General features: G+C 44.2%; 1 protein-coding gene across 1 annotated transcript in view; it reads left to right on the top strand.

Moving 5' to 3' along the window:
• Positions 1 to 9,624: 9,624 nt before the first annotated feature.
• The window catches only part of ASPG (asparaginase), a 49,544-nt gene continuing 43,849 nt past the window's right edge, over positions 9,625 to 15,319 (top strand). Inside the window, exon 1 of the mRNA XM_082485227.1 lies at positions 9,625 to 9,815. Coding sequence (XP_082341353.1) covers positions 9,626 to 9,815 — 190 coding nt within the window. The 5' untranslated portion in view covers position 9,625. The remainder of the gene's footprint in view (positions 9,816 to 15,319) is intronic.

The raw sequence follows: 15,319 nt of genomic DNA, 5'->3' as shown, positions 1-15,319 counted from the left end.
AGCGTGGCCAGCAGGTCAAGGGAGGTGATCCTGCCCCTCTACTCCACTCTGGTGAGACCCCACCTGGAGTACTGCATCCAGCTCTGGGGCCCTCAGCACAGGAAAGACATAGACCTGTTAAAGCAGGTCCAGAGGAGGGCCACAAAGATAATCAGAGGGCTGGAGCACCTCTCCTGTGAGGGCAGGCTGAGACAGTTGTGGTTATTCAGCCTGGAGAAGAGAAGGCTCCAGGGAGACCTTATTAAGGCATTTCAGGACTTAAAAGGGGCCTATAGGAAAGATGGGGACAAACTTTTTAGCAGGGCCTGTAGCGATAGGACAAGGGGAAATGGCTTTAAACTAAAAGAGGGAAGATTTAGACTAGGTGTAAGGAAGAAATTTTTACAGTGAGGGTGGTGAAACACTGGAAGAGGTTGCCCAGAGAGGTGGTAGATGTGCCATCCCTGGAAACATTCAAGGTCAGGTTGGACGGGGCTCTGAGCAACTTGATCTAGTTGAAGATGTCCCCGCTCAAGGCAGAGGGCTTGGACTAGATGACCTTTAAAGGTCCTTTCCAACCCAAACTGTTCTACGATACAATTCAGAGTTGCATAAATAAAAGACCAGAGCCCTTGTCGGTGAATTCCCAAATTCTTCTATGAGATAACACAGGAACCTGGACCACATGGTCCAGATTCCTGTACACTGCCCCACCCCTGCTTGAATCAAGAAAATTCATGCCTCGCATCTCTCTTTCCTGACACTAAAAGGTAGGAAACCACATTGCAGCCACTCCTTTGTAGTGTAGGCCTACACAAATTTCCCTTAGCCTCTAACTTTCTTTATAATAACTACAAGAGAACAAGAGAACATCAAAGGTCATTTTTCTGTAAATGCCTGCCAGCACTTTGGGCCTCTCCAGCCCAAAAGTTCTTTTTATTCCAATTCCATAAATCATTAATCCATAAAAAGATAAAACATACGACATATCCCACATTCACCCCCAGCACTAAATAAAAGAGAAGAGAACTGAATACCACGTCCAGTACCTCAGGATCCTTGGCAATTTTGGCCAAAATTTCTACTGTCCTGTTCAATGAAAAAAGCAGTGGTGCGTGCTCTAAAAGCAGGAAGGATTGTCTATGCAATCCTAGAGAGACTAAAAAGAACAAAACTGTATCACAGAGAAATTGTCTATTGTAAACTAAAGCCACTTTACCACTACTACTTCTTACAGCAGGTAATGTGGCCCTAAGTCATAACCTCCCGATGTTTCAGAACAGTTTGCAGCAGCTTTTCATTACTTCTAACAAAAAGTACTTCAGATTATATTAAAACTAGTTATTGAAATTTATCCAGCGAGGCTCCCCTTTCCCCATCTGCCTTTAAGGGAAGGCTAACTACTTCTTACTCAATAAAATAAAATTAGGAGTGGGGAAAAAAAAAAGCCCTGAAGATCTCACTATTGATTATGCACAATGGTGTATTTCTTTCCCAAGATTATACGAATTCTCCACAGGTCTCAGCTCTAGAGAAAAGTCTCACCTTCGATTAGCAGGCGGCAGCATGTCTGTAGCTTCTCCAAAGCAATTCTTTTCATTCATTTGTCTACTGTAAACTATAGCCACTTTACTACTCCTACTACTACTGCTACTTCTTAGAGGAGGTAATATGGCCCTAAGTCATAACCTCCCTGTGTTTCAGAACAGTTTGTGGTAGCTTTTTGTTTACTCCCGACAAAAACTACTCCAGATTATATTAAAACCAGTTACTGAAATGATTCTGAACTGGGAAAACTTCTGTCAAAAGGCAGCCAGCTAAAGTTGACCGTGCACCAATACTTAGCATGAGGTAAGTACGAGAATTATGTAAGACCATTCTAGGAGATCTAAATTAAATATAACTGGATTTGTAGTTCTCAAGCAATCCCATGAAACGATACTGTTTCAGCAGAAAAATACAGAGGGGAAAAAAGTTAAGGACAGCCTCAGTTCAAATAAATTGAAAAACAGTAACTTGAAAGCTGGCAGCAATAGAATTAAGACAACAAGTTCCATTTTAATATAAAAATAATGACCACAACATCACAAAGTCTTGAGGTGAACTTGCTGTCTCGCACGTACACACATGGAGGAAGCATGCAAGACGTCCTTTCCGTTCTGATTCTAGTCTGCGATATGAAGGTTTACAACACCGTATTACAAAACATCCTTCTCTAGAAGTGTTTTGCTATCGTTCATATACTTCAGCTGAAAGCATTTATTTAGCAAGTGTGAAAAATCTTGCTTCCAGAAGCACTCGCGCCTTCTCTGGAAGCTCACAAGTACGGCAGACTGTGCTTCCCTGTGCACATTCCTCATCCTCTAGCACTGGCGTCCTCTGGAGGGTCTCTAATAACGCGTTAGCTTCAGCAACTCCTGTAATTTTAGGACTTGCTCTCAGCTGCACTCACTTTGGGTTTTTTCCCCAGTGTATTTTCTACCTCCTTATCTTCTACTTCATAAGTAATACCCAAGAAATACCTGTTCCTTAGAGAACAGGGAAAACGGTCAGATTTAAAGTGTGCCTGTTCAGTTCCCAACTTAACTGGTGATGGGGCAGCAGGAGTCTCTTTGCACGTGATTGCTATCCAAATGGAGTAAAACTAGTTGAAGAGAGAGCTACCATTTTGAACTGGAGAAAGCAGAGGAACTCCCTACAGCTATTTTCTGTGATCTCTTGAAATACGTGCTACAGAAGATACCATCCGTATCAAGAATTCTGATCCAACCTTTACTACTGTCCCATGTTTTAAATGCGGTCTTTCTGTCCTTACTAGAAAGGATAGACCAAAAAAGCCCCTGAGATATATATGCCTCCTCCGTGCTGTTCATTTACTGATTATGCAAAAATCGGGAGTGGGGAAAAAAAAAAGCCCCGAAGATGTCACTATTGATTACACACAATGGTATATGTCTTTCCCAAGATTATACAAATTCTCCACAAATCTCCGTTTTAGAGAAAACTCACCTTCAGTGAGCAGCAAGCTGCAGCACGTCTGTAGTTTCTCCAAGGCAATTCTTTTTCACTTGGACCATGATCTGTGCGAGTGTTTGAACAATCCTTTGTCTCACCCGGTTCTCATTCTGGGCACGTCAGAGTTATGCAGAAGTGAGGTGGTTCGTGTAAATAAACCTGAGACGTCTAATTACGGGTTGAGCAGGGCAGAACCTCCTGTGACTGCCCTCATTGTGCTTGATAAAGTCACCCTAGGATAAAGACTCCATCCCCTCATTATTCAAATTCCATCTCCTGCCTTCCTTTTCCTGTTAACTGTCAACTCTCTCTATTTGCACTGTAAACAAAAGGTTTCGTAAAATCCACAGGCAAACTTTAGAAAGAGGTAGCTCAGGTGAATACAACCGCGCTAGAACAGATCAACTATATGCACTCACCGGTGCCTCTGAAAGTCACGTACAGGTAAAAAAGGACAGTCCTGTTTCCTTTGGAAATAAGTCCCTTTACATCAACACCCACACTCACACTCAGTGCAGAGTGCCATTTTGCAAGTGTCCGTAGTCTCCGCAGGAGATCTGCAGGGTTCATTCAAACCACCCACAGCCCTACTGACACACTTTTTGGGGAAGGACATGTGAAAATCCCAACCTTGCTTTGTAACCAGTGGGAAATTTCCACAGCACGGAAGCTGGAGCTTGGAAGAAGTCTGGGTACCCCAGGCACCATCTGGCTTTCTTTCCTCAGCCTCTTTTTCCTCCAATCCAGGGCAGATTCCCTTCTGTTCCCCAGCTCCCCTATCTACCGCTACCAAAATGCTTTACGGGTGGCCCTTAAAGATACAGAACTGCCTAAGCAAAACCTTGAAGCTTGGCTATGTGGTCAGTTTCTGACCAGTCCTTACCTTCCTCTACCCTTCACCTTTTTCAACCACCAGCTCAGGAGGAAAGTTTCGCTTTCTTGCTGCTTTCTTGCTGCTTTCGTCCTTTCTCATAATTTTCCCCGTGTTCAACGCTCTCCCGTGTTCAAAACTTATCTTCCGCCTTCACCCACGCACTGCACAATGAAAACCATTCCACCTCCCAAAATCCCCTCCCAGGTATGCGAGATTCCCTCCCATCTCCCTATGCATGCATAAATTATCTTGCTGAAAGTAGAAGTAGTCTAGCAGCAGCATGCAGAGGAAAAGACAAAACGCGTGTTCTTCCAGCTTGCTTCTGTTGCTCATGACCCTCTTCAGTGTTACAGACAACCACAGCGTGAATTGTTTCAAGCATGCCTGAGATCGTTCAGCGTGGATGAAGAGTCCACCACCTTCATAAATACTACTTCTATAAATCAGAATTTTAAGACTAGAAAAGGTCATTATGATACCGTAGGGTGGACTGTACACTCCAAATTCGGAGAACATACTGACAGTCGGTCTTAAACACACATCACAGAGCTGGGGTCAGCAGGATTCCCTTGTTTGTTATGGACAGGCCCACAGAAATGTACATAAAATAAATTCAGAAGGACAGCTTGAGATCTTTTGTTCCTCTAAGCTATGTCAGTCAAAGACTGGCATTTCACTACTGGAGGCATTAGCCCTTCTCATTTTTAAAATCCACTTTCCCTCATTATAGGCGCCCATTTCTCAGATAATGGGTAAGAGGTGGCTTCAGCCTTGTCCACATATGCTTTTGGTAAAGGCTGTTTATCACAGCATTACCAAATGTTTGATGTTGGAAGGACCTCTGGAGGCCCTTGCTGCCCAGGACCATGTTCAGATGGCTTTTGAGTTATCTCCAGGGATGGAGACCCCACAACTTCTCTGGGCAACCTGTGCCAGTGCTCCGTCACCCTCACAGTGAAACTGTTTCCTGATGGTTAGACGGCACCTCCTCTGTTTCAGTTTGTGTCCATTGCCTCTTGCCCAAATTCCAGCTGCTGTCCTTTAACTGTGTGTATTGACACATCCACTATAAAACTTTCTAAATAAACAAAACATTCTGGTTCTGCTGCAGGAAACCATATTTTCAAAAGAATGAAAAATGTGCAGCTAATTCTTATTACGTATCAAAGAAGAACATTCCATGTTCATTGATTACTCACACAGACCTCAAAGCATTTTTAATTATTGTATTTTTTCCCTTTGCAGTGCTACTCAGAGTAAAAAAAAATAATGAAACTCGCGTGAAAAAAAAACCACATTAGTTTTAAACTCTACAGAAAAGTCATTTTAGGCTCTGCAGGACTCCTTCCAGAAAGAGCTTATGACTTTCTGGTGCACATAATTTTGCCTGTTGGGTAGATGATCGGATCTAAACCAAAAGGAACCATAACGGCGTCAACAGTAGGTTGTATATGTTATGTAATATTTTCCTTCCATCTCTGATCAAAGAGACCCAATTAAAAAAATTTGAAGCTCTGACTTAGAAGGGAAGAAGACAACTTATCTTCACTTTCGCAAAACAAGCTCAACTTCAGTAGGATTACCAGAGTTGTTCAGATTTTCAAAACTTTGTTTTATAGAATAATCCGCTTTTGAAAATGTTTCTGGAAAAAACAAACAAACAAACACACACCAAATATTCAGCATTGTTAATTTACATTGGTCTTTTTCCATAGAAAAACAGATTTTATTTAAAAACCAAACACTATATATGCTATTAACTGCATACACCTGACAATCACTTCATATGTTGGAATATAGAATCATGAATGACATTGCAACATTACAGAAGTAATCTCAAGTAAATTGCAAAATGATATACAGGAAGGACTCTTTGCACAAACAGACGGGTGGAGGACAGAAGACCACGTGGTACCAATTCCAGGGAAACGTTCTAGAGAATACACAGGAATAGCACTTAAATAAGAGGTGTCAGCAATAGAAAAAGAAACATAGGCTGATCTTTAAGGACAAACTAAAACCAGAGTAATGGTTGAACCTGAAATGCAAGGCAGGACGTCAACAGGCTGGAGGAATGGGCTGACAGGAACCTCATAAAATTCAGTGAAGCCAAACATACAATCCTGCACCTGAGATAGAATGGCTGCATAAATCGGTACAGGCTGGAGACTGAAAAATTAAGTAGCAGCTGTGCAAAAAGGGCTTGGGGGTCCTACGGACAACTCAAGTATGAATCAGCAAAGGGCCCCTGCAGCAATGAAAGCTAAGAGAAAGCTAACAGGCTAGGCTGCATTAGCAAGACAATTACAGCCAGCAGATCAAGGGGAACGATTACTCCTCTTTACTTGGCACTTGTGAAGCTGTATCTGGAATTCTGTGCCAAGTTTTGGGCCACCCAGTACAAGACAGAGATTGACAACTTGGAGGGAGTGCATAAAATTTATTTCTCTTGGAATAGTAAGTCATAGAAATCAGAAGCAGAAGAAATTGCTTGGACCATCCCATAATATGTATTTTTACCTTGAAATTTAGTTAAATTTTATTCAAAAGTGGCAGCACAGGGAACAAATTAAGTTCATATGACCTGGAGTCAAAAATCCCCTCCACTTTCATACCGGAAGCATGTTCTTCCTTTGGCTTACTGAGTAACTTGGGCACTTAAGTTACATATTTTGGCTGAAGGTACTCAAGCAGCAGCTCGTTCTCAGCTCATGCAGACTGTACTTCTCAGCAGTTACTGTCCTCAGTAACTTGCTCATTGTTTTTTAGCCAGTTACTTTGCTAATTTTGCTTTATAGTTGTCCAGTAGTAACAAATCTCATGACAACAGACCTCAAGACTTACCAGTTTTCCTTGAAAACAACTTCAGCCTCCTTATTCTTGATCTTTCACACCTGATCCTCAAAAGAAACTACCATATGTCTTCCAAATGTGAGTCATAGAAGTAAAACCAGTATCTGAGCTAGACACCAATACAGGACTTTAAGCTCTGGCATAAACCAATATAATCTGGTCCCTTTCCCACAATTAGCCTCTGAGTTCCAGAGTCTATAAGGTACACGTCTCTAGCTTTTTCTGTAAAACACCTATAACATCACCTTTTTCATCACACCTCCCCACTTCTGTTACCTGCAAAATTGCAATTTAATCCAGATGAATCAACTATTTTTACCTAGACACTTGTCCTGGTTTCAGCTGGGATAGAGTTAATCTCCTCTCTAGTGGCTGCTAGGTTTCAGATTTGGTGTGACAGGATTGTCAATAATGCATATTGTTTTAGTTTTTGCGAGGTGATGTTTATACTATTCAAGGACTTTTTTCAGCTTCCCATTGAAGCTGAGAAGGAGCATAGACAGAACAATGGAATGGCCAGTGGAACATTCCATACCATAGAAGGTATATAAATGGGGGTTGGCCCAGGGTGCAGGAATCCATGATCACTGCTTGGGTCAGGCTGGGCAACCAATTCACTGGGCATTGAGAGGGAGTTGTGTCTTGTATGTTCTTTTACTGTTATTATTATTCTAGCATTATTACCCTTATTATTATTACCACCATTATTATAGCATTATTATTATGATTACCGTTATTATTATTATACCATTATTATTATTATGTTCCTTTTACGTTATTGTTTTATTAAACTGCCTTATCTCAACCCCTGAAGTTTTGTTTTTTTCCCTTTCCCCTCCTTTTCTCTCTCTTCTCCCTACCCTTCCAAGGGGAGGGGGGGGGGGGGGGTGGGGCGGGGGCAAGGGGGAGTGAGCGAGCAGCTGCATGGTCCTAGTTGCTGCCTGGGGTTAAACCATGACACTAAACCCTAAATTTTTACTTAGTTTTGAAGCTTAATGCTTCTATTTTGAAGCATTTGAGTTGAAGAAGGGCTTGTATGTCTGAAAGTTTAGAAGACTTACAGAAAATTTGAGAAATGCCTAGCACATCAATGGTAACAAACAAGTGAAATATAAACTGGATGTCAGTTAAGCCTACAGTCTAGAATAGGATGGAGATGAGTCTTCTGTGCCCTAAACTGGTAATTCACCACTCTTTCAGTTATGATATTTATTACAAATAACAGCTCTTCTCTTACCAGTTCAGCTTTGTAGGTACTAAGGACTGGAGGAACTGCTGATGTTGTAAGACCAGAAGACACCCCTGTTTTCCAGAGCCATATAAGTTTCAGCATTACTCCATCTATTTTCAAAACACCAGCAATTCCACTACAGCATTACCATCGCCAGAGTTATGGGCAAGAATACTGCTGCCATTTCTCATGAAGCACTGAAATGAGGTAGATGTTCATACCTTGTCACTGTTTCCTCAACTTGCTTCCTCTATGTTCTTCTCTTCATCAGCAAAGACTCTAAAGTACCCATACTGCATGGAAAAATCCATTTCAGGATCATGGTATTCAGCTCCTGGCGATAACCAGCTTTTTGCAGATACGGCCAATGGCATCAGAGATGATCATCAGGATAAAACAGAGGAATATTCAAAGCTTCTGAGGTTGCAGGAGTAAGCCTCCCCCTCCTCTCTATTCTCATTTCGTTTTCAGAGGTCCCAGCTACATGGATATTGTATTGTCATATGCACAACCAGGCATCTCTGTTGACCGTTAACTTGTTTTGCCCTGAGTACTTTTGGCAAGACTGTTGAGAAACACAAGTTATCTTTCCCAATTGCATGTTGGATCTGGCTGTATCAAGAACCATTTTGTAGTTGCAGGTTTCCAGGAAATACCAGGCCTTGAGGGTGAATGTCCTCAAAGAAGAGCTCAAATAAAGGAGTTTGTGGGCTAATGCTGCCATAGAGTCTACATGAGGACTGCATGTGTATGCTTGATTTAACTAAGAGATCGGTCTGGATAGGTTGTGGTCTTGCAGGCTGCTGATGGCTAACTTATTTCACAGCTCTTATCTTTTCTCAAGGAGACCTTTCCAGTACAGCCCTTACTTTCTGCACTAACCGTTGTTGGCAGGCAGCCTTGTACCAGACCGTCCCCATTTTGGCCCAGGGCTGGATGCAGCGGCCTGAAGGTGGAAGGTCCTTCCTCTCTCGCTGAGAAAACTTGGATGAAAACCCAGGGTCCACATTAGGAAACTGAAACGGGGAAGGGGTGGGGGTCAGGGGTGGCTGCCCACTTTTGGAGACGCTTGGTGGGAAGGAGTCCCCTCAGGTGAGCTCTGGAGCTTCCCACCTTCTTCCCCAAGAGATTTCTGGGGGAAAAAAAAAAAAAAAAAAAAAGAAAAAAGAAAGAGGGGACGACGCAGGTCTTCACGCCGGGGGTGACCCCGAGCCCTGTTTACCCCCTTCTCCTTTCCGGGCCTAAAAACCACCGCTGCTCTTTGCTTCTCCTTCAAGCATGAAGGACCTTGACGCTTCCCCCACCACACCACCCCCCCCGCCCCGGTGGCGCAAAGTACAAGGGGTGGTGCCGCACGCTGGCAGCGGTCCCGGCCCCCTCCCCTCTCTCCCTCCCCTTCCCCCGCCGGGGCGAGGGCCCTGCCGGCCCCCCGGGATGTACCTCACGGCCGCCCGCAGCCCTCGAGCTCCAGCCACCGCCTCCTGGCTGCCCGCTTCCTAAGGGGCCGGGCATGGCGGCTCTCCCCGCCTCAGCTGGGCAGTGCCGCGGCCCGGGCAGGCCCCACCCCCGCTGCCTGCTCGGCCGGCGGGGCGGGGAAGGGGCGGCCCCGCAGCCGCCCTATAACTCCCCTTTCGCCGGGCAGGGCGGGAGGTAGCGGTTCCTCAGCGAGCGGGATGGAGGCGTCGTCGACGGGGCAGCACCCTGTGGGGTTGCGGTCTCTGGGCAGAGCGCTGGCCGGCAGCCGCCCCCAGGAGCGCCTCGGCTGCCCCCCGACCTCCGCCAGCGGCGGCGGCTCGAAGGCTGAGGCGCGGGTGCTGGTCATCAACACGGGCGGCACCATCGGCATGGTGCAGGACGTCAAGGGTGAGGGGGGACCCCGGGGCGGAGCGGGGGGCGGCGGAGGCGGGCTTCCCCCCTTCCTTCCCCCCTCAGGGCGGGCTGAGGAGCCGGCCTGGTGCGGGGGGCCGGCAGGGCGCTGGGCTGGGGGATGCGCCGTCTCGGCCGGCGGAGGCTCTGGAGGCTGCCGCTTCCTTAAGTGACAGCCGCCCTTTGGTGGGTGCTCTGCCCGGCGCGGCTCAGGGGTTCGGCAGCCCCGGGTTTCTGCGAGAGGGTCCGAGCAGCGCCGGATGGGCGTGCGCCTTCCTCTCGGCCTCTCCTCCCGCCGGCCGGTTATTTCGCGTGGCTTACCTGATAGGCATCCTTCTGACAAGTGAGCCTCACAGTTAGTTTTAGAGCGGGTTTGGGCAGAGGACAACGTGTTTCCTGGAGTATGAGTCCTTTCTCCCCTCCTTCGCGCACTGAAAGTGAAACCGGCTTAGTTGTACCAGTCATGCAGTCTTTTTTTTTTTAAGCTCAAAAAAAAGCCACTGTCCTGGGCTACTCAGAGAGCACGTGCCTCACATTCCCACTGGGAAGAGCATGGGCTGGTGGAGGTGGTGGCCACGTCAAGGATTTTCAAGTGGTGACCTGACAGACACAGCTGATGCAAATGTGGCAGCGTATGTGCTGCCAAGTGTCATGACAAGCGAGATCAGATGCAGCATCTGTGCTCATCTGCCTCCGGGCAGGCTTCTGCTGCTCTCTTATCAGCTCTTGACTTCCTTCAAGAAATCATCGAAGGGTTCTGCTTTACCTTACCAAGAGAGGGTGAGACTTATGTTGATGAAAAGGCTAGACATGCCAAACCCCCTCCCACCAGCTGAAAAATGTTTAAATCAAAAATTGAACTCTCACATGTCTTGGTATACTGCCTGCATTTTACCTGAAAGCTTCTTGGGTACCTGCAGGTATACCTATATGTTTTCAGATGCCCCTAAATGTCAGCAGGTAGGTGCCTAAATTCACCTAGCGCACCCCCCCCCCCCCCCCGGCCCCTGGTCCAGAAGCTGGTTGAAATGGTACTTAAGCACCACTAGACCGTCACTCGGTATGCACAGATCCTGAGGGATGCCAGAAGCATCAGCCAACTAAAGTGTCTGGGGAAAAGAACAGATTTCAGCCAGGTCTGACTTGCTGCAGGGCTGTGTGTTTACCAACATTGGTATAAAAGGGAAGAGCGTAATCTATGGGGTGGTGGAGATAGGGAAGCAGTGCAATTTTGATGAAAATCTAGTCAGTTTCCTTCCTCCTTCACTTGTGAGGCAGTGAAGCATCCTAGGGATTCCAGAGGCTGTGTCTGTCTAGGTTCAGAAGTGTGGGTGCTTGCATTCCTTACTACAGAATTTCAAGCCCCTGCCTGAAACACCATCTCAGCTGCTCATTTGTGGGATCAAAATACTTGGGACTTCACCTCAGAGCTTCCTAGACTAGATTTTTTTTTTCTAATACATGTACTTCCTTTTCGGAAGACAGGATGATGTCTTTGTTATTGTAGGGAAGATGATTTAAGGGGTTGTTCTGCTTTGTGTTTGTTTTTTTTTTTTTTTTTTTTTATGGCTGTAATCTTTGTGTTTATTCTATCAAAGTTGCAAAAAAAAAAGTCTATATTTCAGATGACATGTCGTGACTTTCCTCTCTGTCTGCATTATTTATACTAAAATAACATCCTACTTCTATTGTATCAGCTTCTAAAACACTTTTTTTAAGCAAATAAATTAAAATCACGTCTCTTGCTTATAAATGAACTCCATAACCTCTGCTCATCTTGTATGCCTTTCTCTTTTCCTTTTGCTTAACAAGTGTCAATCATTAAAGCATGTGCAAACAATCTAACTGTTATGATCCAATGATGCTGACTTGCTACATCCTGGTGAGGGTTTCAACCTGCTTTTCATACACAGTTCTAGCAGCAGAACAGCCAGAGCACCTCTTTCAGAATATTTGGCAGTCTTTAGTGTTCAGACAGAAGTTGGTGAAAGGGCATGGGAAAGGCAGCATGCTTCAAAGGAAAAAAGCAATAGATGCTCATTTCTTTTATTAATCAATTGATAGAAAGTGCCTGTTTACAGCCATACCTAGAAATAGAAGTGTTTTATTTCAAGCAAGGTGAAGAGAAGTAGCTTCCTTGAACTGCATGAAACCTTTCAGAGCAGCAACTGCTCAAAGTGAAGGGATCAAGCCAAGTTTCTACCTAACTAATTTCTATCTAGTCTTACAAGCTTTTCTATGGCCTTTCCAGTTGCTGGGAGAAGATGGTTTCATTTTTAAAATCGGACTGTTTTGATAGGCCTAATGTGTTCTGTAAAGGAATATATTCCTGTGCAGAACTGTCCCCGTGTACAAGACTGATACAATCACATTCCCTGGGCTCGTGCATGCATGGAGCAATTAATCATCATGGTACCTAATTGTAAACCTCCTGCATGGGTTCTGCAGTTGACCTGTGCATGTGTGGCAACTCCAGCGTGTCTTGGACCTGTTGGACTTTCTGCACACCTACAGGTTACCTGTGCAGGAGGCATTTTCAGAGGATGGATAGTCTGTTTCTCTTTGTGTGAGTTGGATCACAACCAGACTCAGTTGCAGGTTCTCTCAGTGTTCATGGTTTTGATGTTAAATAATCCATTTCATTTTCCTTCTACTTCCTCTTACTTATTTTCTCCTACCACAGCCTCTTTTGGCTTATCGGTAGCTCATTTCAGAAAGAGAATCTTACTGCACTCCTTAGTGAGGTTACTGTGAAACTAATATTTGCATCGAGTTTGTGCTCATGTTCTGACTGGTGCCTTCAGGAAGATCTTTTCCTTGGGCTAGTGGGCTGGATCTCTTTCCTAGCTTTTACCTGAAATATTAAAGAAAAAAAACCACCCAACAAATACAAGTAGAACTAAACTCAATCACCTCAGAGAGATTACTGATCATGGAATAGAGTCTGCCTGGGTAACTTAGTTAATTATCTGTATTTTCTCTATGTACTAGACTGCCAAAGGACTGGCTGCTGTAGTCCAAACCTTTTTCTGTTTGAAACCTATGCACCTCACTTCTGAAAGCTCTACTACAGCTGTAGAAATTAATATTTTGGAGAAAACTTTCTGCTTCTCTGCCTTTGCAAAATGTAGTCTCTACTTTTGGGATCTGGCACCGTAGATGTATGTGTCATTTGTATTGATATTCCTATAAGTAAAAACTGGTTTAGCAAAGTCCTTTGTATTCGTCAGCATGGAGAGTTTGTTAGGATTGGGGATGATGACTTCAGCATGCTGATGTACAGTACGCTCTTTCTCCCTAATGTCTGTGGTTTCTTGGGTGCAGAGCTCCACTGACACAGCTGCATCAGAGTTTTTCAGTTCCCCGCTCTCTGCTGCAGCACAGATTATAGGATATCGTAGTTGGCAAGTAGCAATCGCTGTCTTATCTATAGCACCAGAGTGAAAAGCAGAGTCCTCCACTGTAGATGTGACAGAACCCTGATTGTTCTCCTCAGCCACAGTTGCTTGTTTGCTGTTCTGCCTTTGCCCAACTGCTTTGTGATGCTGGGGTTGGCCAGCTGAAGAGGGAAAGGACAGAAGTTGATGAGAGGTATTTGGACAAGTTGCACAGCCTGCCCCTTCTCTGCAGGGGTGAAGTTGCCTCAAATACTTGGTTAACAAGCTTGGCTCACAAAAGATGTTTTCCGTGCATAATAAAGTACAAGAGTTCTTAAAACAGTTGCACTTGAGTTCCCCTGTGTTTGCTTCTGGAAGCCATAAACCAGAAAACAATGCTAAACCTGGATGCATTTAGGGGACCGCATAGGTTGTAAGTGGGTCATCTTGGATGGATCTGCAGAATGTCTTAGGAGAAAAAAAAAAAAAAAAAGGTTTAAATTCAGTGCAAGCAATTACAGAAAAATCCTGTCAGATTTGTGATTAAAAGGTGAGGAACTTCCATTTATAGAGAGGGGTTTTAAGAATATTAATGTATACCGTCTCTCTGGTTCCTGGGCCAAATACAAAAAATAAACAGTCTAATCCATTGTCAATATTCAGAGCAAGATGAGCACTGGACAAACAGAAGAATAATCACAAAACACCCAGAAAACACTTGAAACTAGGCTGCACTTCAGAGCCAAAATGACTCTATGCCCAAACACAGCAGAAGTGGCCATTTGCGACTAAGCTAGGAACATCCTTAATAGGAAAAGCAGGGATTATTGCTGAATGAAGGAAACATCCAAAGCTTGAAAGGGTGTTAAGTATATTTTGTAACACAAAGTATTCTGGCAGGAATCCAAACAAATCCACTCAAATGCTGTTGCCGTCCTGTGAGAAAGTTGGCTATGAAGGGGCCTGCTGCTTCGTTTAAGGCAAGCCAGGAGGGAGATTAGAGGGTTCTTAAGGATTTTTCCATCAGTTTGGAAAGTAAATGGAAAAAGATAGAAACGCTATTTAAAATACTTTCTGTGTTTTGGAATATTTTAAATGAATGTTGCTATTTGAAAGTGAAACAACAACGAAAAAAAAAAAAAGAACCAGATGCTAACTTGGATGAGAATTGCTTTTAAACAAACATAATAACTAGGCAGTAGGAGAGATTTACCTGGCCTTAAACTAGGAATAACTACAGCTAGCAGAAGTAGAATAATGAGGTTCGAGAGTTTGTTTGCGATCTGAACAGGTCGTATAAAACATTCACTGAGATTCAACTGAACTGGACAGTAATGCCAGTAGAATCTTGAAGTCCAGGAGGATGTACCTCTGACAGAAGTTTCTTGAACGAAAAACATCTCAAAAAGTCAGACTTAAGAAAAACAGGGTGACTTCTGAGTCTGGACACCAGGACTGTTGCTGTCCTTCCTGAAACAGGGTATTGGGAGACGAGTATCAAGTTAGATTCACAAATGAACTCAGTTCTATGATGCTGAGGATGGTAACATAAAAAATTTAGGTGCCTTTCTGTCTAACAGAGAATGGCATGTGGATTCCCTTTGAAATGTTGCAACCAGGACAACTGCAGATCCAGCAAACAGTAAGTGAACTTAAGCCCGAAGCATTTTAGGGCCCCCAACAGAGATAGTAAGACAACATCACGGGTAGGAAGAGGGTGAACAGAGCTTAAGATGCATCCACTCTTTAGACTTTTTCTATTCAGCAGCTTATGCACCTTCTTTGCCTGTTGCCAACTGAGATGTTCAGTCCTAAATGTGCTGGTGGAAAGTACCTATTCAAGAGAGAGTGATTAGAGTATGTAGTTAAGACTTATGGGAAATTGAGGCTTCTCTATCTTTGTGTGTGTATATACACAGATCTTTGTCTATATCTGTCAGTGCTCAATACCTACTGTGGAGTTTGTTTTCGCTTTCTCTTATTTTTTTCTTTCCTCTAGGGAAACGCTATCGTCGTTGATAGCGAGACATAACAAGCAGCTTTCCAATACAGTCATACTTAGTACCTTGCTGTTTGTGCCAATACTGCTACAGACTAAGAAGCTTAGGTAAAAATATCACAACT

The sequence above is a fragment of the Vanellus vanellus genome (genome assembly GCF_965231255.1).
Source record: "Vanellus vanellus genome assembly, chromosome: 6".
Classification (NCBI taxonomy): domain Eukaryota; kingdom Metazoa; phylum Chordata; class Aves; order Charadriiformes; family Charadriidae; genus Vanellus; species Vanellus vanellus.
The sequence above is the reverse complement of the archived record's forward strand: the minus strand, read 5'-3'. Positions and strand labels throughout refer to the sequence as shown.